This window comes from Metopolophium dirhodum, chromosome 4, assembly GCF_019925205.1.
Source record: "Metopolophium dirhodum isolate CAU chromosome 4, ASM1992520v1, whole genome shotgun sequence".
Classification (NCBI taxonomy): domain Eukaryota; kingdom Metazoa; phylum Arthropoda; class Insecta; order Hemiptera; family Aphididae; genus Metopolophium; species Metopolophium dirhodum.
In genome coordinates, this window is record NC_083563.1 from 24,657,343 (window position 1) to 24,681,514 (window position 24,172).

Sequence of the window (24,172 nt, forward strand, 5' to 3'; positions counted from 1 at the left end):
GATTCAATAAAAAAAATTTTATAATTACCATTTTAATACGAAGTGATTCTTTTGTTTCCGTTTCATTAAATGATCTATAATATATATTAAGAATTACAGGTATATAATTTTTAGCTTATTTTAATACTTTCAATACTTACTCAGATTCTTTTTTATGTTTCTTCTTTATAGCCTTCTTTTTAGTCTTTTTCGTCTTCTTCACTTCTTCCACTTCTTTTTCTTCCAATTCATCTTCGGTAGCTGTGAATGTTTCATCCCCATGTTCTATATTTAATTATAAATTAAATTCAGTTTTTATATTCCTTAATGTTTTTTTTTAATCAATATTACTTTTAACATAAAGTTTTGATCTATTTTTAGCTTCTCCTAAATTGCTGTTCGCTTTGCAAATATAGACACCTTCATCTTCCTTTGTTGCTTTTTTAATAGTCAATGTAGTTTTGGTGTCAGTGATTTTAACTTGAACATTAGGTGAGTTTCTGACAATTGTATCATCGTGATACCATATAATCACTAAAATCAAAATAAGTTATAAGAATTTGTCTTATATATTATGACGGGGACTATGTAATCAAACCGGGAGTAGGATTTCCTGAAAATTGACATTCGAACACAATCGTTTCATTTTCAACAGCTCGCTCGTCTTTTAATTCGTTTACAAAGCTTGGTAGACTTTGGAAAGCTGTAACAGAAATTATGTAAATAAATAATACAAATTATTGAACTTTATTTATTCTATTTTCTGTTATATTACTTAACATTTTTGATGGAGCTTACCATCTTTTTGTAAGTCGATGTAGAATATAAGAATAATCTGGACAAGGATATTAGTATGAGGTATGTTAAAAAAAACCTTTAAGAGAACAAAATATTGATTTATGACAAAACAAACAAAATCGATTTTGTCAAAAACTGGTGTTAGGTACATTCCTAAAATAAACCGCTGTTTATCCATAATACATTTTAGATTCTGACCAGGGCAATGAATTTATTGATTTTACAAAGATATATTTTTGTGTTTTTTATATACTCAATTTATAGATGAAAAAATGATTGATTTTCAATTTTAATATATTATCTAGTAGGAAAGTGAATCTAGTTAGTACTTTTGGGATGTCAAAATTAAAAATTCTCTGATAATAAAAATTAGTTATAGAAATACATTGTTTTCATAATTTATTTTAAAGTACTATATTTAATAATTCTAATATTGTATACTTAATACAACATAGGTACTATATATTAAATAAATGTTAATAACTTTTGATACAATCATTGATTTTTAAAAGAATCACTCAGTACCTATATACAAAATATACGTTTAAATTAAAACTGCGTTTGATTGGATTTGTATTACGATTTCACAAAATAAAATGCAAACAATAATATTATATATAATAATAATAATATTTGTTATCATCTTATATACCTATACCATAGTATAAATTATAAGGAATCAAGTATTATTGTTTTCATTGTTATATGGATAATATTGAAATTATTATTTATACTAACGATAATATATTATCATATATCTCATTTAAAAATGGGGTTTAAGATAATCACTCTACTGTACAGTAAGTGTCGAGTGTTGGTACCTAGTCATAGTGTAAGTCACTGTAATGTATGTGCTAAATTTAAATTCAATAATAAATCATTGCATACAAAAAACAATTACTATATTCTAAGTTTCCCTATTTGGTCAAAATTTGAAATTCAAATATTTTCAAATAAAATCATGCCCTTGTACTTTAAATTATTTTAAATAGCTTTAATAATAACTTATGAGGAACCTTGAATTAAGTATTTAAACTTTTTTATAGAGCAAAAAATATCAATATCGATATTGATAGAAAACAAAAAACGAAAATGTCAAATGTCCATAAATAACTCAAAAAGGGTCAAACATTTTATAAAAAAGCGGGTAAGTGGATGTCTGTCTGCTGTACAGTAGGTTACAAGTGGGTCACTGTATAATGGATTGCATTAAATTTGAATTCAATGATATATCATTGTATAAGAAAAATAATTTTGAGACGGTTTGTCAGTCTAGATATTTTGTATTGTTATTTTTGTATTTTATTATAGCTTGTAAGTTGAACTAATATTATAAATTGTAACAACATTTTTATTTTTATTTTTATTTCGTTTCTATGGGGATATACAAAGCATTAGAAATTAAAATTCTATTTTTAGCGGTTTTTTGTAATTTTTTGGTGGTTTTTCCCGTGGCATTAAATAATAATTGAGAAAATCGAAAAATGACCTCTTTAAAGTACCATCTTGATCCAATTTGCTCCTTCTGGTAAAAAATTTGTATACATAAAAAATATTGGATAAAAAAAAAGTTTATCTAAAATTACAAGTTTTTGAGTTACACAAAAAAAGACATTCATCATTAAAAAATCAATATATTCATTACTCCGCTCAGAATGTAAAATATGATGATTATATTATATTTATCTAATCTTAGTAAAACTTGTGATTCCGTTGCCAATTAAGTTAAGTACGCTCAATAATTTATTATACGATTATATATTTCAATTTTGTATGAGAATAGTTTAAATACATACAATTTAATTAATTCTTAAATGGTTATTTTTTGGGATGAGGGGATGAAATCCACTTAGCCACTCCTGGGAATTACAGTGTAAGTACTAATATAATAATATTTAGTTTTTACAACTATTATACTACTGCAGCACATGCACATGTAGATATTTGTTTAAGGTTTTAAAAAGGTTAAGAAATCGAATAAATATTGTTCTTTATTTTAAAATGTATTGATTTACAATATTTTATGTACCTAAATGTTACTGTAAACTTCACATTATATAAGATGTACACACGATCACCACCTTGTCATAAATTTATTCAACTATGCTTATAACATTATTGATTTGTTTTTAATAATAAATGTATTTTGATAAATAATAATTAGTACGTAATATTATATCATATAATACACCACTATTAAATAAAATAAAATTTTAATCGACTACAATTATTCGTTTCAACTGAATTATGCCTACCTGATGCCATTCCAAGTGTTAAATAAGAGGATTGAAAGTGACGGTTTCTAACACAGGCTCAAGACGATAATAAATCAGACAAGTTTTTATTCCAACCGTACCAATTGATGTGTCAACTGTCAATACTCAATAAAATTGTCAAGTGATAATAAATCTTAATACAGTTTTAAATATGTCGTTAAATCTAAATGAAATGGATTTTCTCCAATTTTTTTTTTTAAAGTTTTAATTTTAATTCTTCAAAAATAAAAATTAGACATTTTAGATTCTGAGCGGAGCTATGAATGTATTAATTTTACAATGATGTGTGTGTGTTTTTTGAAGTGTCTGTAAACACGTTAAGAAGTCGAAATAATGCTTTGATTTTTAACATTAGTATTTTTCCCAAAGTGAATTTAATATTTGTATTCGAGATCAAAACTAAAAAATCACAGTAATGTTCAAAACCACCAGGAAAAAAAAAATTAATGAACAATCCGGTTTTTTACGTTAAATCGAATTAAAAAAAATAATTTAAAAAAAAAAATTTTAGTTTTTTGTGTACCTCTAAAAAAAATTGTAGATACTTGAAATTTACGCCAAATTTTTATTTCATTTTATACTTGATAATATTTTCAAAATATTTTAATTCATTTTGAACTGTTCACGGATATTTTCAATTTTTTTTTTCTATAAATATCAATACAATTTTATTCATTGGGTCAAAAAGCTTGAAAATTTAATATCATTATACCAGGCTTCTCTCACATTGTTAACAATATAAGTCTTAAAGTATTATTAGAGTAAAATACAAGCAGATATTGTATATTATTATTTACAATGACATTTTCAAATGCATTTTTTTCGGCGTAATGCCCAATAGTAAAGTAAATTACTTTAATCACAATAATATAATAAAATATACCTACTTAGTAATATTATAGGCTATTAGGCTGATAGATTGTCTTTCCTCAGAATCGTTTTTCGTGTACAATCATTGTATATTAGTGAATTCAAATTTAACACATTCATTACAGTGACTCTCTAGACACCTAATGTACATCAGAGCGTTACCCACTTACCGGTATTTACTTTTGTCATTATAATTTTTTGAGTAAAATTGAAATATAAAAAAGGAGGAAATAATATAGTAGGTAGACTTTACGACAAATTCAAACTGGTTTTCAGAATTCATATTGCTTTATTATAGGATTAATCGGTAAGTTTCATTTGACACGTGTTAGAGAAATACGGAAACCCATCGGTTTTCCCACCTTCAATTTAAAAGCCACTTATTGACGTGAAAATTAGTAATTTATTGTAAAATGATTCTTGATTATTTTGTTATATTAATAATTATTGTCAGAATCAAAAAATATAGTAACGTGGCGTTTTGGATAGGCAATTTAGCTACACCACTTTTGATATAATCTATCTTTTTCAGCCCCGTGTCACTATTTACGCTGTAGTAAGTAAGAAACTAAAATGTAATAATGTGATTTTGTAAATATCAAAATAATATCAAAATCAAACGGTCACTGAAAAAAATAATAAATGTTGTTGTTAAAAACGAAATACTATCAAAATATATAGTTATCTAGACTAAATTCAAACATTAAAAATGCCATTCTTTTATTACCTATTTAAGTATAATATAACCTTATATAAATTATAATTATAGCTATATTATTTAGCTATCTGTAACTGTACTACCACAGTAGGTACCCTACCACTACCTGATTTCTAAAAATATTTCATATTTATCTTGAGTTTTTTTCTAATGTAACCTATACTTGAAATCGATTTTGGTTATCAAAGTGTAAATATGTTTTAATAATACTTAATAATATTGGAAAGTTATTTATTTCTAACATTAGCTTTTTTAACATCTGAACATTTTAACTAAAACGTTTTGGTTGTGACTAGATACTATTTTTACCGAATAGGTATCATAAAAGATTAAATGAAGGTACCAGTAGTTAGTGATATAGTATTCTATTTCACATTAGTGAATAATATTGTAAGGAAGTCTATACCTCATTGTTTTATATATAAAACCGACTTCATTGATTAAAGTTGGGAACACACCATGCATTTATTTGGAATAGAGTTCTGATTGTTGAATCAATTGAATCAAACATTAACATTTCGTTCAGGATACAAAACAAAATGGTTAAAAAACAACACAGGCACAAACAATAAAACTAATATTATTTCATACAATTACAAACAAAATAAAATAAGAAAACACACAAAATATAATAACACAAACAAATAAATTTAAGGTGTTTCATTTAGTCCGGTTTCCAAAATAGGTAAATATCAAAAATCGACGATTCCGTAACTTTTCACTATGGTTAATACAGAATTATTACAGACATACGCCGTCGATTCATCTTTACTTAATCTTTTTAGATCATCGATAAATAAGTAAATCAATGCCATAAAATGTCGATAAAATGAAACCTTGCAATTACAATGTATATTATATTATAATTGGTTAGTTGGCTCACATAAACTAACACACACGTTATGGCAAGTATACAAACCGTTTCCGTGGCGATAACAACAACAAAAATAATCGGATCGGTATTTATTATAATATTATAAAAAATCGAGGGTTTCAGTTATTTTATCGGTTTTTCGTCAACAAACGCTGCGTGCAGCCCACCGTCAGTGGACATGCACTGGCTCTCCAGCAACAGGAACTCCTGGAGCTCATCTTGGCTATCAGCTGTATGCAGCTGGAAGAACATTTCCGGGTCAATTTCACGAGGTTCCAGCGGGTGGCCAGCGTACTTGCGGCGGTTATACATGGCCACCGATTCATCGGCATGCGTCCTCGGATAAGTCTGACTGCGGCCGGTCGGGTCTTCTGTCTCCGCCGCTGAAGAGGACGACACCTCTTGGCAGGACAGAGACCGAACCCGATCCGAACCACCGTCCGATGAAGTGGGCTCACTGTGCTCTTGTATGGGGCTCAAGTAGAACGCGCTGTTGACATCGTAATCGGCAAAGTACGTACCGTATCGGACGACCGTATCGTCTCCGTCGTTTTCATCGGGCCGGGTTTCGGGACTGTACACACAACAAGCGTCTAAACTATCAGAGGTGCATTTACCTTGTAATTGTTCCCGCAACTCTTCCATCTGGGTCACCCACGACGGCTTCCTGTAGGCTTTCGTCCCTTTAATACCTAAAGAACACAGTTACTTCATTATTATTTTTTTTCATAAGCAATATCAAGTTAAATTATCATTTGGAGGGCGTCACTTCATGGTGGGTTACGTATAATATTGTATGGGTGTGTGTATGTGTGAGAGTGCAAGATAATAATTAACATTCAATTAATCGATAGGAAAAATGGCGAAGAGAACGTCGGTTGAAACTGAAAAACAAAACAAACTATTTATATAAGAGTACACACATGTCCAAAGAACACGCCTTATCGAAAACTAAGTGTCTCAAAATATTCGGAATTACCTGTGATTATTAAAGTCCTAGTTGTAGCTGTCCCGTACTCGTTCGTGGCCTGACACGTTATTTCCCGAACGCTCTCCGTTGGCCTTTTCTTGACCGTCAACACAGATACTTCTTCGTCCTGTTCTTCAATTTCAAATTCTTCGCTGGGCGTTATTTCCATTCCGTTCTCGTACCAATGGATCTTGGGCTTCGGAGTGCCCTTTACTCTTACAACAAGGCGTATTATGGTTTCCTCCTCTTCCTCCTCCCATATTGTTTCGGTTTGCAATTCCGTTTCGAAATACGGCGCTTTCCCGACCACCGCCTCTTCTGGTACTATACTCTCCTCTACATCATCTTCATCTACAGAGAACGTAACATTTGAAAAATATATTTTGAAAAACACAGTTTTGTAATGCTTACATATAAATACAAATATTAGTAGTACTATTCAATTATTTTACCTTCAATCAATACTGTAGTGGACGTTTTCGCTTCTCCGCGATTATTAGTGACCACAACTTCATAACGTCCAGTGGTTTTCTTGGTGATCTTCTTTATAATTATCACAGTCGTGGTCTCAGTTATAGTTAAGGTGCGCATGAACGTTTTCTTATCGGTTATATCTTTGCCGTTGTGGAACCACTGTACTTTTAATTCGGGAGTTCCTCTGAAATGCACGTCTAACGTGACGCACGAATCTTTTTTAGTTATTACTGGTTGCAAAGGTTTAGTTATAGATGGCGCCTCCTCTAACGGTATAGGTATTTCTCGAACGACGTCGTCTGTATAATACACAATATATAATATTAATACATGTTGTTTAAAAGAAGATGAATCGTTTGCACTAATCGATTTAGATATATTATTATATATCTAAATCGATAGTTAGGTTAAGCAGTTACGGGTTTTTTAATAACTTAAAAGAAATCATTAACATTAAAAATGTATTTGTATTATGATTACAAGGCATCATCATTTTTGAGATACTTATTTTCAAAAACAGCCCAAACATTATTTTCAAAGTAAATAGTAGAATGTGGAAATGTGGAATGATTCAAGGTTCTATGCTTATTTTCGTGTCTGTGTACACGATTAGTAGTCGAAATAATGCTTCAATTTTCAACTTCAATATCTTTTTCGATGGGAAAGTGAATCTAATTGATACTTTTGAGAGGTCAAAATTTAAATTTCCCAATAATTTTCAAAAGCGCCCGGAAAAATAATATAAAAATTAAGGAAAAACGGGAATTTTTACGCAAAATCGGTTTTTGACGAAATCGAATTTTAGTTTTTGGTTTAATTTTTAAACAAATAAACGTATATACATGAATTTTTTCCTAGTTGCTTATATTTGCATTTTCTATATACGATAAAATTTTCAAAATATTTTTATTTGTTTTGAACTGTTTGGAAACATTTTCTGGTTTCAGTTCAATTGTTGAAACTCAATTCTGTCAATGAAACTTTATTTGTTGGGTAAAAAAGCTTGAAAAATTAATACAAGGCTCCTACTATATTGTTACAATGACATTTGAAAAATATAAAAAATCCTTAGTCACAGTTTTTATTTATAAGCATTTAAAGTTCAAATCTTGACAAAATACTGAAAAATCACGAAAATTAGCAAATTATTTTGAGTTGAGAATTCATAAAAATTTTTCTTTTTAAATCTAAGATTTAAAAATGTAATACAAGACTATCCATAAGTTTGTCTACCTTTATCCAAAAAAAAATGTCTATAAGAAAGTCAAATAAAATTTTTATGAGCGTTTGAAATTCATATTTTTACAACATTTGATATTCACTTGATTTCTCATGTAACGATTTCCTTATTTTGTTGTAATAAAAAACGTATGACTGTAGATACTTGAAAACTTCACTGAATGTTTTTATTAGTATTTTCTATACACGATAAAATTTTGAAAATAATTTGACTCTTTTTGAGCTGTTTACGGACATTGTCAGTTTTCATTTTTTTTAGTTTTTTTTTCTATAAATATCAATAAAATTTTATTTGTTGTGTAAAAAAGCGTGAAAATTTAATGCAAGACTCCTGATATAGGTATTAGGTATTATTATTGTTACAATAGCAGTTGAAAAATATTAAAAATACATAGGCACAATTTTTTTTTATAAGTATTTAAAGTTCAAATTTTGACAAAATGTATCATATTTAAAGTTTAATAATTATTTTGTAGTTCAACTTTTATAGCTAAGGATAGAAAATTTAAAACAAGGCTCCACGTAAATAGGTTATATATAAATTATTACTTTATTCACAATAATATCATCAAATATACTTGGTAATATCATAGGCTGACTGACCGTTTTCGCTCAGAATCGTTTTTCTCATACAATGATAATATATCATTGAATTCAAATTTAACACCATCCATTACAGTGACCCACTTATAACCTACTGTACAGCAGAGCGACATCCACTAACCCACCTTTTTTATATTGTGATAATTCAAAAATGAATAAGCATAGAACCTTAAAATATTCCATATAAATTATGATTTCCTATACACAAAGTTTTCAAAATATTTAAATTTATTTGAAGCTATATTCAAATTTATAGACATTTGAAATTTTATGTTTGAACTTGGTATTTTTTTCTTAAATAATTATTGATAAAAATGTACTTTCTTAGTCAAAATACTTGAAAATATAATAAAATTTTTTTTAAACTGGTTTTTCGTTTTACCCAATTGTTTTTAAAGTACTGATAACTTTTTATTTAGACCTTCCCCTCTCATAAACATAAAGTATCAACTAAATCTCATTTTTACCAGAAACTACAGTTTATGTTTATGCCTAATGATTCCGGTCTTATAGGTGACCGGGAACCATTAAAAAATATAATATACTTTATCAAATATACTTTTTTCGTCAACATTCTGATTACAAGTATTACATAGCATTATATAACCATTATTAACTACCACGAAATTAACTATGAGTAATTTTAGTCAAATTTTAAGGGGTCCTTTAACATTACTAAATGTTGTAACTGATATTAATGCAAGCCCGGTCCAAAACTAAGTGCATTATCTTATCAATAAGACAAAATCAACAGTAACGTTCACTATACAAACCATTCATAAAATAATTGACACTACCAGTGACTATTGTCAAACATAACAATATCGCATTATTATTACCTATAATCAGATTTGCTCTGCACTGTGCCACTCCGAAATCGTTGACTGCTTTCACGATGTAATCGTTTACGTCCAATCCCGTGGCATTACAGATCGTGAGCTTGGACTCGCCAGTCTCTGGTGTATAAGATACGACATGACTGTCGTCTGGCACGATTTGTTCGTCGCCACGACACCATACGATGGTAGGCATTGGTGTCCCGGTAACTACACAACGTAGTTCTACAGTTTCGGTTGGCTTGACGGCTTTGGGTTTAATCGGGACAACAAATGTTGGAGCAATTCCAGTGTCATATTTTTCTGTAAATACAATGTCATCAAACATTATTCTGATAATGAATGAATAAGGCTTCAGGAAATTGTAAATGAAAATAATAAAGTCGTTATAAATCTTGTCAGGAATTTATTTAATTTAATAATTTTTTTTTTTTTACTGTTGATTCGCGTTTCTGTGGCAATAAACAAAACCAAAAAATTGGTTAGAAAAAAAAGTTGTACCCTGCCATTATTGATACTATAAAGTAATTAATTTTACATTAGAAATATAAACATTGCATTTGAAAACGTAATTGTATATACATAAAATATAATAATATACTTTAAAAGTATCGGGTGCCCACGAATATTATTTTCAAATTCCCAAAAAATACCTGAAATCATTTTTCTTGGTTTTAATATGTAATTTCATCCGAATTCGAACTTAGAATAATAATTTATAATAATTTAATAATAATTTCAAAAACTCTTTAAATATTTTTTAGATTTTTGGTTACAGAATTAACTACATAACTGAAAACCTTATTTTACATTTTCAATCCTATTGAATCATTTAAATTTTAAATTTGATAAATTTTGTTAATAATTGAACTATATAGTAAATTATTATAAAAATCTTGCCTATGTATTTTTAATAGTTTTAAACTAATATTTTTAAAAATATGTGAGGAGCTTTGTATTACATTTTCAAGTGTTTTGACCCGACGAAAAAATTGTACTGACATTAAAGTAAAAACAATTTTAAAAATTGAAAATATCCGTTAACAGCTCAAAACGAGTCAAAATATTTTGAAAATATTATTAAGTAAATAAAATGAGAAATCGAGTGAATATCCAATGTGGTAAAAATTACTTCAAACATTCATACAAATTTAATTTACTTTCATGTAGACATTTTTTTTGATAAATATAGCCAAACTTATGAGGAATCATAAAGTTTTTAAATCTTAGATTTGAAATGAATAATTTTTATGAATTTCTAATTCAAAATAATTTGCGCATTTTCGTGATTTTTACTAAAAAAATTTTTTTGTCAAAATTTGAACTTTAAATGCTTATAAAAAAATTGCGACTACCTATATACTGCATTTTCATATTTTTCAACTGTGATTGTAACTATATATTAAAGAGCCTTGTATTAATTTTTCAATTTAGGGGTTGTTTATGACTTTTACATATTTATTCTTTTAGGTGTGCACATGCAGATTATTTAAGGATACTAAATATCCTAACCCTAGTATTAATGAAATATAATATAGTATTTCAATTTATTTGATTTATTCACTATTTATTATGAATATGATTATTTTTCAAACCCGAAAAAGAGATTTCATAATTTTTAATTTTGATAAGAGATAATGATAAATATTTGATAGATAATACGCACCATATGGAATTTAAAAAAACAAAAGCATGCCGATTTTAACTATCAGTATTATAACTTACTAAAATAATTTTATTTGGAAAACAATGGTAAATACCTAATCATAACAATACTAACCTAAAACCAAATTAGCTCTACAAATAGCTCTTCCAAATTTGTTTATTGCTTCTACTGAATAACGCGCTTCATCGACTGTTGTTGTTTTTTCAATTGTTAATGTGGATTCTCCAGTTTCTGGAATAAACTGGATTGTGTGCATGTCGTCCGTAACAATTTCGTCCTTTCCACGACACCAAACAACAGTTGGTATCGGATTACCAGTCACCAAACATCGTAAAACAGTTGTTTGGTCTGGTTTTGCTAGTACAGGCTTTATAGGCTCAACAAAGCTCGGGGCTACACCAAAAACATCTTCTTCTAAAAACATTGAATTGATAATCCATTGTATTAATATTAAAATCATTAATTTACATTTTATAGTGTATAATATAATTGTTCAACGATGTGACTTACGTATAATTACATTTGCCCGGCATTGAGCTCTGCCATATTTATTGGTTGCCTTCACAGTGTATGTGTTCTGATCAACTTCTGTGGCTTTTGAAATAACCAGTTTCGATTCACCCATCTCTGGTATAAACGTTATTGAATGAGTGGTATCTGGAATTATTTCTACGTCGCCTCTAAACCAAACAACGGTAGGTGTAGGTATTCCTCTAACCAAACAATTTAACTCGATGGCCTCGTTAGCTTTAGCGATTTTTGGTTTTATCGGTTCTACGAATATTGGTGCTTCACCCGATTCATCTTTTTCTAATGGGAGGAAAATTTAGATAATTAATAGAATTTATAACATATTTTAAAATGCACTCACGTATAATTAGATTTGCCCGGCATTGTGCTTGGCCATATTTATTCACGGCGTTCACGGTATAAATAGTTTCATCGATTTCAGTCGGGTTTAAAATCGTTAAGATTGATTCTCCAGTTTCCTGGTGATATGTGACCAAGTGACATTCATCGGGAATTATTTCATCGTTGCCACGACACCAAATTACTAACGGTTTCGGTGTTCCTCTTACGAAACATTTAAGTTCAGTTATTTCATTTGCTTTGGCAATTTTCGGTTTTACTGGTTGTACGAATGTCGGTGCCTCTCCAAGTTCATCTTTTTCTAATTAAATTTAAAAATTAATTAACTACATAAATATAATATTATATATAACGTTACTTACGAACTATCAAATTTGCTCTACACTCAGCTCTTCCAAATTTATTAATTGCGTTCACTGTATACGTTGACTCATCAATATCATCGGGGTGCACTATAATAAGTTTAGACACTCCTGTTTCAGGAATGTAAATTAGCATATGACTTTCATCTGGTATGATTTCTTCATCATCACGGCACCATACAACTGTTGGCGATGGAACACCTTTGACTAAGCATGTGAGTTCAGTTGTTTCATTAGCTTTCACAACTTTCGGTTTCAACCGTTCCACAAACTTGGGCGCTTCTCCATATTCTTCTTTTTCTGAAAATTAAAAATGTAATAATTTATTTTAAGTTGAGTTTCAGTCAACATTGTATATAATATATTACCAAATGTAATATGTGCCATGCATTCAGATTTCCCGTGAATATTCACCGCTCTAGCAAGATACGTAGATCGGTCTACTTCCATAGAATTTACTAATGTTAATATGGCTTCACCAGTTTTAGAATCAAATGAAGTTCTATATTCGTCATCGTCCGAAATTATTTCTTCATTTTCACGACACCAAATTATTTCAGGTATAGGAATTCCTTTCACAACACATCTCAATTCTATAGACTTTTTCCCCCTGACTTTTCTAGGTTTAATAGGTTCCACAAAAGTTGGAGCTTCGCCAATTTCTTCAGAATCTAAAATATTTTTTAAATACATTAGTGAATTAAAATAGAAATAAAACTATTCTAATAACCTATTAATTTTTAATCAGTTTCAAAAGCATAACAAACCATAATATGAGAAACGATTAAAATAATTAGCGCTCATTAAATGTATTTAATATATAAATCACATTTTATGTACAATATTTAGATAAACAACATCACACAAAAAAATGTTAAACCACTCAGGGACATCACTGACACTCTAATTCTACCTAACACCACCAGAAGTGCAGTACAAGTTGAAATTCCAGCTGAGTTTGTAGCTTGGCAAACATAAACGCCCGCCTGTTCCTCTGTAGGCTTAGAAATCCTCAAAGTAGATGTATTCTCGTATACAATTATTTCGTAAACATCAGTTGTTTGTAGTTCACGATCGTCTCGGTACCATTTAACTTCAGGTGTAGGGATTCCCCCCACAGAGCACGTAAAAGCAGTAGGCTTTTCGTGTTCGGCTACTAATGGTTGCACTTTTTCAATAAAATAGGGTGCTACAATTTCACTCTCAATTGCTTTATTTTCAGGTTTATCTTCACTTCTTTTTATACTCACTATTTCAAGATCCTGCAAAGGGCTATCAACGCTTATGGATTTCGGTGAAGGTGATTTTTTGGACTTTGTGTGTATGTCAATTTTAGGAAAATCACTAGTTAAAGGCTTAGGCTTTCCTAATTCATCATCATCAGTTTCCTTATTATCTAAAGGTTTTTTTATAGGGATAGGTTTTAATTTTATTTCTTCTGGTATTTCTGGTTCTGGTATCCCTTGTTTATACTTGAGATTAATATCTTTTTCTTCATCTTCTGGTACAGGCCTCGGTGTTCCAGGTAATATTTTGTTATCAGGAATAGGCTCTTCTTCTTTCTTTATTTTTTTTCTTATATTCTTAGGTTTTTTAACTGGTAATTCTACATCTGGCAAACTTTCATTACCAAACGGTATTGGCTCAGATACTTCAGGACTTATACCTAAAGTTATAGGTTTGAATGGTTCTAATGTAAAATCTATGTCTTCAGATGGTTTTGAATCTGGTTCAGGTTTAAAATATGGTTTTTCAATTGGCTTTGGCATTTCCACTTTTTCTTCCACAGGTTTTTGGGGAACTTTTTTCAATATAACTTTTTCTTGATCATCATACTGAATTGGTATTTTTCCTTTACCAATTATTAACTTCTTCGGGGTTTCTTCGTCTGGAACTTTTTTATCAACTGACTGTTTTACTAAAGATGGTTTTCTCTCAGGTGTTTCCTTTTTGTCATAATGAAAATCAGTTGGTTCAAACTTCTCAAGAACGACAGGTTCTAGTTCAGGCAGTATTAAGATCTTAGGTTTAGTTTTCTTTATTTTCATAGCCTCAGCGTAATTTCTAGACAGAACTCCGTTGTCTACATAAACAGGTTCTAATAATGAAGTAGTAGGAAAATATTCATGGGTGTTATATTCTATATTATTTAGATGAGACTTTAATAGTACTTTGGGGATTTTTACATGGTCAACATCAACCTTCGACTTAGTAGGAGCTTTCTTGAGTTTGATGGTTGCTAACAATGGTTTATTGTCTAACGCAACAGCTACAACTTTAATAGGCTTTACATCAATGGTAACCATTTCTTCAAGTACAGGACTCTCTTTGACAATTGACAATGGCTCAGTTTTAATGTCATCATTGTCATCAGTTGGTATTTGCATATCAACAGTTTTGGAAGGTCTTTTCTTTTTTTTCTCTGGTTTCAACTTATAGCCTCGAGGCTTTACTTGTTCTTCTACCCTAGGATAATCAAATACATCAGGTTCACCCACATTAAGGTCATCCGGTTCTTTTACGCCAGTTGGTTTTTCTAATAAAAATGGTTTTAATTTTATTTCTTCTGGTATTTCTGGTTCTGGTATCCCTTGTTTATACTTGAGATTAATATCTTTTTCTTCATCTTCTGGTACAGGCCTCGGTGTTCCAGGTAATATTTTGTTATCAGGAATAGGCTCTTCTTCTTTCTTTATTTTTTTTCTTATATATTTAGGTTTTTTAACTGGTAATTCTACATCTGGCAAACTTTCATTACCAAACGGTATTGGCTCAGATACTTCAGGACTTATACCTAAAGTTATAGGTTTGAATGGTTCTAATGTAAAATCTATGTCTTCAGATGGTTTTGAATCTGGTTCAGGTTTAAAATATGGTTTTTCAATTGGCTTTGGCATTTCCACTTTTTCTTCCACAGGTTTTTGGGGAACTTTTTTCAATATAACTTTTTCTTGATCATCATTCTGAATAGGTATTTTTCCTTTACCAATTATTAACTTCTTCGGGGTTTCTTCGTCTGGAACTTTTTTATCAACTGACTGTTTTACTAAAGATGGTTTTCTCTCAGGTGTTTCCTTTTTGTCATAATGAAAATCAGTTGGTTCAAACTTCTCAAGAACGACAGGTTCTAGTTCAGGCAGTATTAAGATCTTAGGTTTAGTTTTCTTTATTTTCATAGCCTCAGCGTAATTTCTAGAAAGAACTCCGTTGTCTACATATATAGGTTCTAACAATGAAACAGAAGGGAAATGCTCATTAGTATTTAAATCAATTCTATATAGATGCGATTTAAGTAGTACCTTAGGAACAGCCAAAGGTTCAATTTCTTTCATTTTTTTGGGTGAAGACTTTTTAAGATGAACTGTACCAAATAGCGGTTCATTAACTTCCAATGGTTTTGGCTGTTGTGGAATTAATTCAACAACATTCAATAACTCTTTTTTAGGAACATGACTTTCAGAGTTTTCAATAATATCAATATCATTTGAGTCATTATCTATATCTTTACGTCCTTTTCTCCAAGGAAGTTCCAATTTTTCACTAAGAAGTTTTATTGGAACTTTCTGTTCAGTTAGATTTTTAGGCTTTGCTAAAGTATCTATAGATTCCACTTCATCCTTAAGAACCGCATCAGAAACAGACACAATCTCATCTCTCGGTTTCATAATTCCCTTGAGATCCCTAGAGTCTAATATTTTCGGAGAAAGTACATCAACCTCCTCATCGTTCAAGGCACTTACTTCATCGTCAGGAGAAAATTCTTTTTCTTGATTCATATCCTCATTCAATTGCACATGTTTTTTATTCTTCTTAGTTTTTTCTTTAGGAACTGAAATTACTTTTTGAGCACAAACAATTGCATTAGGCTTTTTATTAACATCTTCGTTTAGCAAATCATCATGCTTCATAAACCGAATTTTAATAATAGGTTGATCATCAACAGCAGGCACATCAGATTCCTTGACCACAGTATCTACCTCCACAACATCATTAACAACATTAATCCCACTATCTACTTGATGAATACCTGCCACTTCCTGAATGACTGGAATATCTTCTCCTACGATTTCGTCGTTTTCCAGAACTTCGTCCTTTACGACTGTTTTAGTTTTCCTGACACGGCGTTTACCACCTTTTTCAACAACTGATTCCACTATTTCAGTTGTATCGGTTTCTGGAGTCTCTTCTGCAACAGGGATATCTTCAACTACCGGTTTCTTAAACGGTTTAAGAGTGACTTCTTCAACTGATTCTTTTGATACTGGTTGCTTTTGTGTTTTTGTTTTCTTGAGTGTTACAGTTTCCTCGCGCCACGGTACTGATGGTTTTCTTTGCTGTTCAGTTGGAACCTCTTCAACTGGTGTATCATCGACTTCCTCGAATGTAGGTTTTTGTTCTTCTACGATTTCGTCGGTTTCTAGAACTTCGTCCTTTACGACTGTTTTAGTTTTCCTGACACGGCGTTTACCACCTTTTTCAACAACTGATTCCACTATTTCAGTTGTCTCGGTTTCTGGAGTCTCTTCTGCAACAGGGATATCTTCTACTACCGGTTTCTTAAACGGTTTAAGAGTGACTTCTTCAACTGATTCTTTTGATAATGGTTGCTTTTGTGTTTTTGTTTTCTTGAGTGTGACAGTTTCCTCGCGCCACGGTACTGATGGTTTTCTTTGCTGTTCAGTTGGAACCTCTTCAATTGGTGTATCATCGACTTCCTCAATGGTAGGTTTTGGTTCTTCTACGATTTCGTCGGTTTCTAGAACTTCGTCCTTTACGACTGTTTTAGTTTTCCTGACACGGCGTTTACCACCTTTTTCAACAACTGATTCCACTATTTCAGTTGTATCGGTTTCTGAAGTCTCTTCTGCAACAGGGATATCTTCTACTACCGGTTTCTTAAAAGGTTTAAGAGTGACTTCTTCAACTGATTCTTTTGATAATGGTTGCTTTTGTGTTTTTGTTTTCTTGAGTGTTACAGTTTCCTCGCGCCACGGTATTGATGGTTTTCTTTGCTGTTCAGTTGGAACCTCTTTAACTGGTGTATCATCGACTTCCTCAATGGTAGGTTTTGGTTCTTCTACGATTTCGTCGGTTTCTAGAACTTCGTCCTTTACGACTGTTTTAGTTTTCCTGACACGGCGTTTACCACCTTTCTCAACAACTGATTCCACTATTTCAGTTGTCTCGGTTTCTGGAGTCTCTTCTGCAACAGGGATATCTTCTACTACCGGTTTCTTAAAAGGTTTCAGAGTGACTTCTTCAACTGATTCTTTTGATAATGGTTGCTTTTGTGTTTTTGTTTTCTTGAGTGTTACAGTTTCCTCGCGCCATGGTATTGATGGTTTTCTTTGCTGTTCAGTTGGAACCTCTTCAACTGGTGTATCATCGACTTCCTCAATGGTAGGTTTTGGTTCTTCTACGATTTCGTCGGTTTCTAGAACTTCGTCCTTTACGACTGTTTTAGTTTTCCTGACACGGCGTTTACCACCTTTCTCAACTACTGATTCCACTATTTCAGTTGTCTCGGTTTCTGGAGTCTCGTCTGCAACAGGGATATCTTCTACTACCGGTTTCTTAAAAGGTTTCAGAGTGACTTCTTCAACTGATTCTTTTGATAATGGTTGCTTTTGTGTTTTTGTTTTCTTGAGTGTTACAGTTTCCTCGCGCCACGGTACTGATGGTTTTCTTTGCTGTTCAGTCGGAACCTCTTCAACTGGTGTATCATCGACTTCCTCAATGGTAGGTTTTGGTTCTTCTACGATGTCGTCGGTTTCTAGAACTTCGTCCTTTACGACTGTTTTAGTTTTCCTGACACGGCGTTTACCACCTCTCTCAACCACTGATTCCACTATTTCAGTTGTCTCGGTTTCTGGAGTCTCTTCTGCAACAGGGATATCTTCTACTACCGGTTTCTTAAATGTTTTGAGAGTGACGTTTTCAACTGATTCTTTTGATAATGGTTGCTTTTGTGTTTTTGTTTTCTTGAGTGTTACAGTTTCCTCGCGCCACGGTACTGATGGTTTTCTTTGCTGTTCAGTTGGAACCTCTTCAACTGGTGTATCATCGACTTCCTCGAATGTAGGTTTTTGTTCTTCTACGATTTCGTCGGTTTCTAGAACTTCGTCCTTTACGACTGTTTTAGTTTTCCTGACACGGCGTTTACCACCTTTTTCAACAACTGATTCCACTATTTCAGTTGTATCGGTTTCTGGAGTATCTTCTGCAACAGGGATATCTTCTACTACCGGTTTCTTAAAAGGTTTAAGAGTGACTTCTTCAACTGATTCTTTTGATAATGGTTGCTTTTGTGTTTTTGTTTTCTTGAGTGTTACAGTTTCCTCGCGCCACGGTATTGATGGTTTTCTTTGCTGTTCAGTTGGAACCTCTTCAACTGGTGTATCATCGACTTCCTCAATGGTAGGTTTTGGTTCTTCTACGATTTCGTCGGTTTCTAGAACTTCGTCCTTTACGACTGTTTTAGTTTTCCTGACACGGCGTTTACCACCTTTCTCAACTACTGATTCCACTATTTCAGTTGTCTCGGTTTCTGGAGTCTCGTCTGCAACAGGGATATCTTCTACTACCGGTTTCTTAAAAGGTTTCAGAGTGACTTCTTCAACTGATTCTTTTGATAATGGTTGCTTTTGTGTTTTTGTTTTCTTGAGTGTTACAGTTTCCTCGCGCCACGGTACTGATGGTTTTCTTTGCTGTTCAGTCGGAACCTCTTCAACTGGTGTATCATCGACTTCCTCAATGGTAGGTTTTGGTTCTTCTACGATGTCGTCAGTTTCTAGAACTTCGTCCTTTACGACTGTTTTAGTTTTCCTGACACGGCGTTTACCACCTCTCTCAACCACTGATTCCACTATTTCAGTTGTCTCGGTTTCTGGAGTCTCTTCTGCAACAGGGATATCTTCTACTACCGGTTTCTTAAATGTTTTGAGAGTGACGTTTTCAACTGATTCTTTTGATAATGGTTGCTTTTGTGTTTTTGTTTTCTTGAGTGTTACAGTTTCCTCGCGCCACGGTACTGATGGTTTTCTTTGCTGTTCAGTTGGAACCCCTTCAACTGGTGTATCATTGACTTCCTCAATGGTAGGTTTTTGTTCTTCTACGATTTCGTCGGTTTCTAGAACTTCGTCCTTTACGACTGTTTTAGTTTTCCTGACACGGCGTTTACCACCTATCTCAACCACTGATTCCACTATTTCAGTTGTCTCGGTTTCTGGAGTCTCTTCTGCAACAGGGATATCTTCTACTACCGGTTTCTTAAACGGTTTAAGAGTGACTTCTTCAACTGATTCTTTTGATAATGGTTGCTTTTGTGTTTTTGTTTTCTTGAGTGTGACAGTTTCCTCGCGCCACGGTACTGATGGTTTTCTTTGCTGTTCAGTTGGAACCTCTTCAACTGGTGTATCATCGGATTCCTCAATGGTAGGTTTTGGTTCTTCTACGATGTCGTCGGTTTCTAGAACTTCGTCCTTTACGACTGTTTTAGTTTTCCTGACACGGCGTTTACCACCTTTCTCAACCACTGATTCCACTATTTCAGTTGTCTCGGTTTCTGGAGTCTCTTCTGCAACAGGGATATCTTTTACTACCGGTTTCTTAAACGGTTTAAGAGTGACTTCTTCAACTGATTCTTTTGATAATGGTTGCTTTTGTGTTTTTGTTTTCTTGAGTGTGACAGTTTCCTCGCGCCACGGTACTGATGGTTTTCTTTGCTGTTCAGTTGGAACCTCTTCAACTGGTGTATCATCGGATTCCTCAATGGAAGGTTTTGGTTCTTCTACGATGTCGTCGGTTTCTAGAACTTCGTCCTTTACGACTGTTTTAGTTTTCCTGACACGTCGTTTACCACCTTTCTCAACCACTGATTCCACTATTTCAGTTGTCTCGGTTTCTGGAGTCTCTTCTGCAACAGGGATATCTTCTACTACCGGTTTCTTAAACGGTTTAAGAGTGACTTCTTCAACTGATTCTTTTGATAATGGTTGCTTTTGTGTTTTTGTTTTCTTGAGTGTTACAGTTTCCTCGCGCCACGGTACTGATGGTTTTCTTTGCTGTTCAGTCGGAACCTCTTCAACTGGTGTATCATCGACTTCCTCAATGGTAGGTTTTGGTTCTTCTACGATGTCGTCGGTTTCTAGAACTTCGTCCTTTACGACTGTTTTAGTTTTCCTGACACGGCGTTTACCACCTCTCTCAACCACTGATTCCACTATTTCAGTTGTCTCGGTTTCTGGAGTCTCTTCTGCAACAGGGATATCTTCTACTACCGGTTTCTTAAACGGTTTAAGAGTGACTTCTTCAACTGATTCTTTTGATAATGGTTGCTTTTGTGTTTTTGTTTTCTTGAGTGTGACAGTTTCCTCGCGCCACGGTACTGATGGTTTTCTTTGCTGTTCAGTTGGAACCTCTTCAACTGGTGTATCATCGGATTCCTCAATGGTAGGTTTTGGTTCTTCTACGATGTCGTCGGTTTCTAGAACTTCGTCCTTTACGACTGTTTTAGTTTTCCTGACACGGCGTTTACCACCTTTCTCAACCACTGATTCCACTATTTCAGTTGTCTCGGTTTCTGGAGTCTCTTCTGCAACAGGGATATCTTCTACTACCGGTTTCTTAAACGGTTTAAGAGTGACTTCTTCAACTGATTCTTTTGATGATGGTTGCTTTTGTGTTTTTGTTTTCTTGAGTGTTACAGTTTCCTCGCGCCACGGTACTGATGGTTTTCTTTGCTGTTCAGTCGGAACCTCTTCAACTGGTGTATCATCGACTTCCTCAATGGTAGGTTTTGGTTCTTCTACGATGTCGTCGGTTTCTAGAACTTCGTCCTTTACGACTGTTTTAGTTTTCCTGACACGGCGTTTACCACCTCTCTCAACCACTGATTCCACTATTTCAGTTGTCTCGGTTTCTGGAGTCTCTTCTGCAACAGGGATATCTTCTACTACCGGTTTCTTAAACGGTTTAAGAGTGACTTCTTCAACTGATTCTTTTGATAATGGTTGCTTTTGTGTTTTTGTTTTCTTGAGTGTGACAGTTTCCTCGCGCCACGGTACTGATGGTTTTCTTTGCTGTTCAGTTGGAACCTCTTCAACTGGTGTATCATCGGATTCCTCAATGGTAGGTTTTGGTTCTTCTACGATGTCGTCGGTTTCTAGAACTTCGTCCTTTACGACTGTTTTAGTTTTCCTGACACGGCGTTTACCACCTTTCTCAACCACTGATTCCACTATTTCAGTTGTCTCGGTTTCTGGAGTCTCTTCTGCAACAGGGATATCTTCTACTACCGGTTTCTTAAACGGTTTAAGAGTGACTTCTTCAACTGATTCTTTTGATGATGGTTGCTTTTGTGTTTTTGTTTTCTTGAGTGTTACAGTTTCCTCGCGCCACGGTACTGATGGTTTTCTTTGCTGTTCAGTCGGAACCTCTTCAACTGGTGTATCATCGACTTCCTCAATGGTAGGTTTTGGTTCTTCTACGATGTCGTCGGTTTCTAGAACTTCGTCCTTTACGACTGTTTTAGTTTTCCTGACACGGCGTTTACCACCTCTCTCAACCACTGATTCCACTATTTCAGTTGTCTCGGTTTCTGGAGTCTCTTCTGCAACAGGGATATCTTCTACTACCGGTTTCTTAAATGTTTTGAGAGTGACGTTTTCAACTGATTCTTTTGATAATGGTTGCTTTTGTGTTTTTGTTTTCTTGAGTGTTACAGTTTCCTCGCGCCATGGTACTGATGGTTTTCTTTGCTGTTCAGTTGGAACCCCTTCAACTGGTGTATCATCGACTTCCTCAATGGTAGGTTTTTGTTCTTCTACGATTTCGTCGTTTTCTAGAACTTCGTCCTTTACGACTGTTTTAGTTTTCCTGACACGGCGTTTACCACCTTTTTCAACAACTGATTCCACTATTTCAGTTGTATCGGTTTCTGGAGTCTCTTCTGCAACAGGGATATCTTCTACTACCGGTTTCTTAAACGGTATAAGAGTGATTTCTTCAACTGATTCTTTTGATAATGGTTGCTTTTGTGTTTTTGTTTTCTTGAGTGTGACAATTTCTTCTTGCCAAGGAACAGAAGGTTTTTTCTTAGATTTGGTTTTGACATCATCGCTTGGGGTATCATTGATTTCCTGAATTATGGGTTTTTCTTCATCGTTAGTATAAATTGATAGTGGAATACTTTCTTTTATTATTGCATCCTCTTTGTTGTAGTTTGATGGTCTCAGTATCACGTCTTCTATCTTCTCTTTGGATAAAACCTGTTTTTCTATAGTTGTCTTTTTCAATGTTACTTTTTCTTCTGTCCAAGGAATATTGGTTTTTCTTTGACTTTTTGTTTTTAAATCTTTATTAGAAGTATTAATTTCATTATTTGAAGTATCTTCGTATTCCGGTGAATAAGTTATTTCCTGACTGGTTGTATCTTTATTATGTTTTATTAACCATGGTCTCGTATTGTAATGTTGTTGACCTTTGGCTTCTATATTCTCAATACTTTCTATTTTTAATTTAGGCTTGTATTCATCTGGAACGATATCATAATTCTCAGTTTGCTGTTCTCCGAAATAAAATTTACTCTGATGTTTTTGATTAGGAATAATTTTATCTTCAGATTGTGGTTCATGTTTATCCATCTTGAGTTTTATTGGTTCTATAATTCCTCCTGTCAATTTTGAGTCCCTTTGTGATTTATTTTTATTTGTGAAAATCATTTTAGTTGTTGTTACGAAAGTTTCATCTTTCTTTTGTTCTTCTGGTGTATAGGGTTGAATTTGGTGTTCCTTTTCCATAGTTCGTGTTAATACTTTGTTCAGCATATCCTTTGCGAACGATTTGTTATCCACTTTCTTTGTATATAACTGTGTTAACTTATTAGTTACCTCGCAAACTATTTCTTTTTTGTCATTTTCGTTTAAACTCACAATATCACCTTGTTTCATTTTTTTTACCAAAACTTGATTAATTATTTGTTTTGCCTTTTCTACATCTTTAGTATCAATTTTATTTTGAATTAAAGTAAATATCTGTTCTGTAACGTATGTATATATGAATTTTCCTTCTTGTGTAACTGTGATTAAATCACCAATTTCTGTAGGTTCAATAATTACATTCTCTGTAATTATGCTTTTAGCTTCTACTGATGTTTTTCTGATTCTGTCAACAACAATTCCTTTTCTCCATGGCAATAAATTATTACTTGTTTCTAACCCTTTTTTATCACTTTTAATATTTTTAATAGAAATTTGAGGACCTATTTCTTTTGTTTTTCCTAACACTTGATTTAGTTGTACGCTATCCACTACACCTTTATCGTCAAATGTACCGGTCTTATAAGTAACGCCGCGTTGTCCTGTAAAAACATTATTAGTTGTCTTAGATTTTAAATTACAGCTATATAGTATGACTAAATAGTCAAAATAAAAATAGTAAATTCTTTAAATAGTTTTTATTCTGTGGTAGTAACAATTTACTTCCCACAAATAAATGACTCATTATATTTGTCTTACTCGGTGTCATATGGAATTCATAAATAATTTTAAAACTTAATCTTTAATATGTGGGCAACACTTTTTTTATTTTCGAGGTCATTAAGAGTATTGTTTTATTATTATGAATATATTATCATAT

The 24,172-nt window shown here is 32.6% G+C and overlaps 1 protein-coding gene across 5 annotated transcripts in view; it reads right to left on the reverse strand.

Moving 5' to 3' along the window:
- LOC132943112 (titin) overlaps positions 1 to 24,172 on the reverse strand; it is a 110,557-nt gene that overhangs the window by 45,738 nt on the left and 40,647 nt on the right. For 4 of the 5 annotated variants that reach the window (XM_061011928.1, XM_061011929.1, XM_061011927.1 and 1 more), the window contains exons 63-76: positions 13,449 to 23,894; positions 12,904 to 13,206; positions 12,536 to 12,835; positions 12,175 to 12,474; positions 11,814 to 12,113; positions 11,418 to 11,717; positions 9,641 to 9,940; positions 6,938 to 7,258; positions 6,495 to 6,836; positions 6,133 to 6,207; positions 578 to 682; positions 331 to 513; positions 141 to 264; positions 29 to 74 (exon numbers count right to left, since the gene is read on the reverse strand). In XM_061011928.1, the coding sequence (XP_060867911.1) occupies positions 29 to 74; positions 141 to 264; positions 331 to 513; positions 578 to 682; positions 6,133 to 6,207; positions 6,495 to 6,836; positions 6,938 to 7,258; positions 9,641 to 9,940; positions 11,418 to 11,717; positions 11,814 to 12,113; positions 12,175 to 12,474; positions 12,536 to 12,835; positions 12,904 to 13,206; positions 13,449 to 23,894 (13,445 nt within the window). The remainder of the gene's footprint in view (positions 1 to 28; positions 75 to 140; positions 265 to 330; positions 514 to 577; positions 683 to 6,132; positions 6,208 to 6,494; positions 6,837 to 6,937; positions 7,259 to 9,640; positions 9,941 to 11,417; positions 11,718 to 11,813; positions 12,114 to 12,174; positions 12,475 to 12,535; positions 12,836 to 12,903; positions 13,207 to 13,448; positions 23,895 to 24,172) is intronic. The other variant, XM_061011931.1, reaches the window with a different exon arrangement.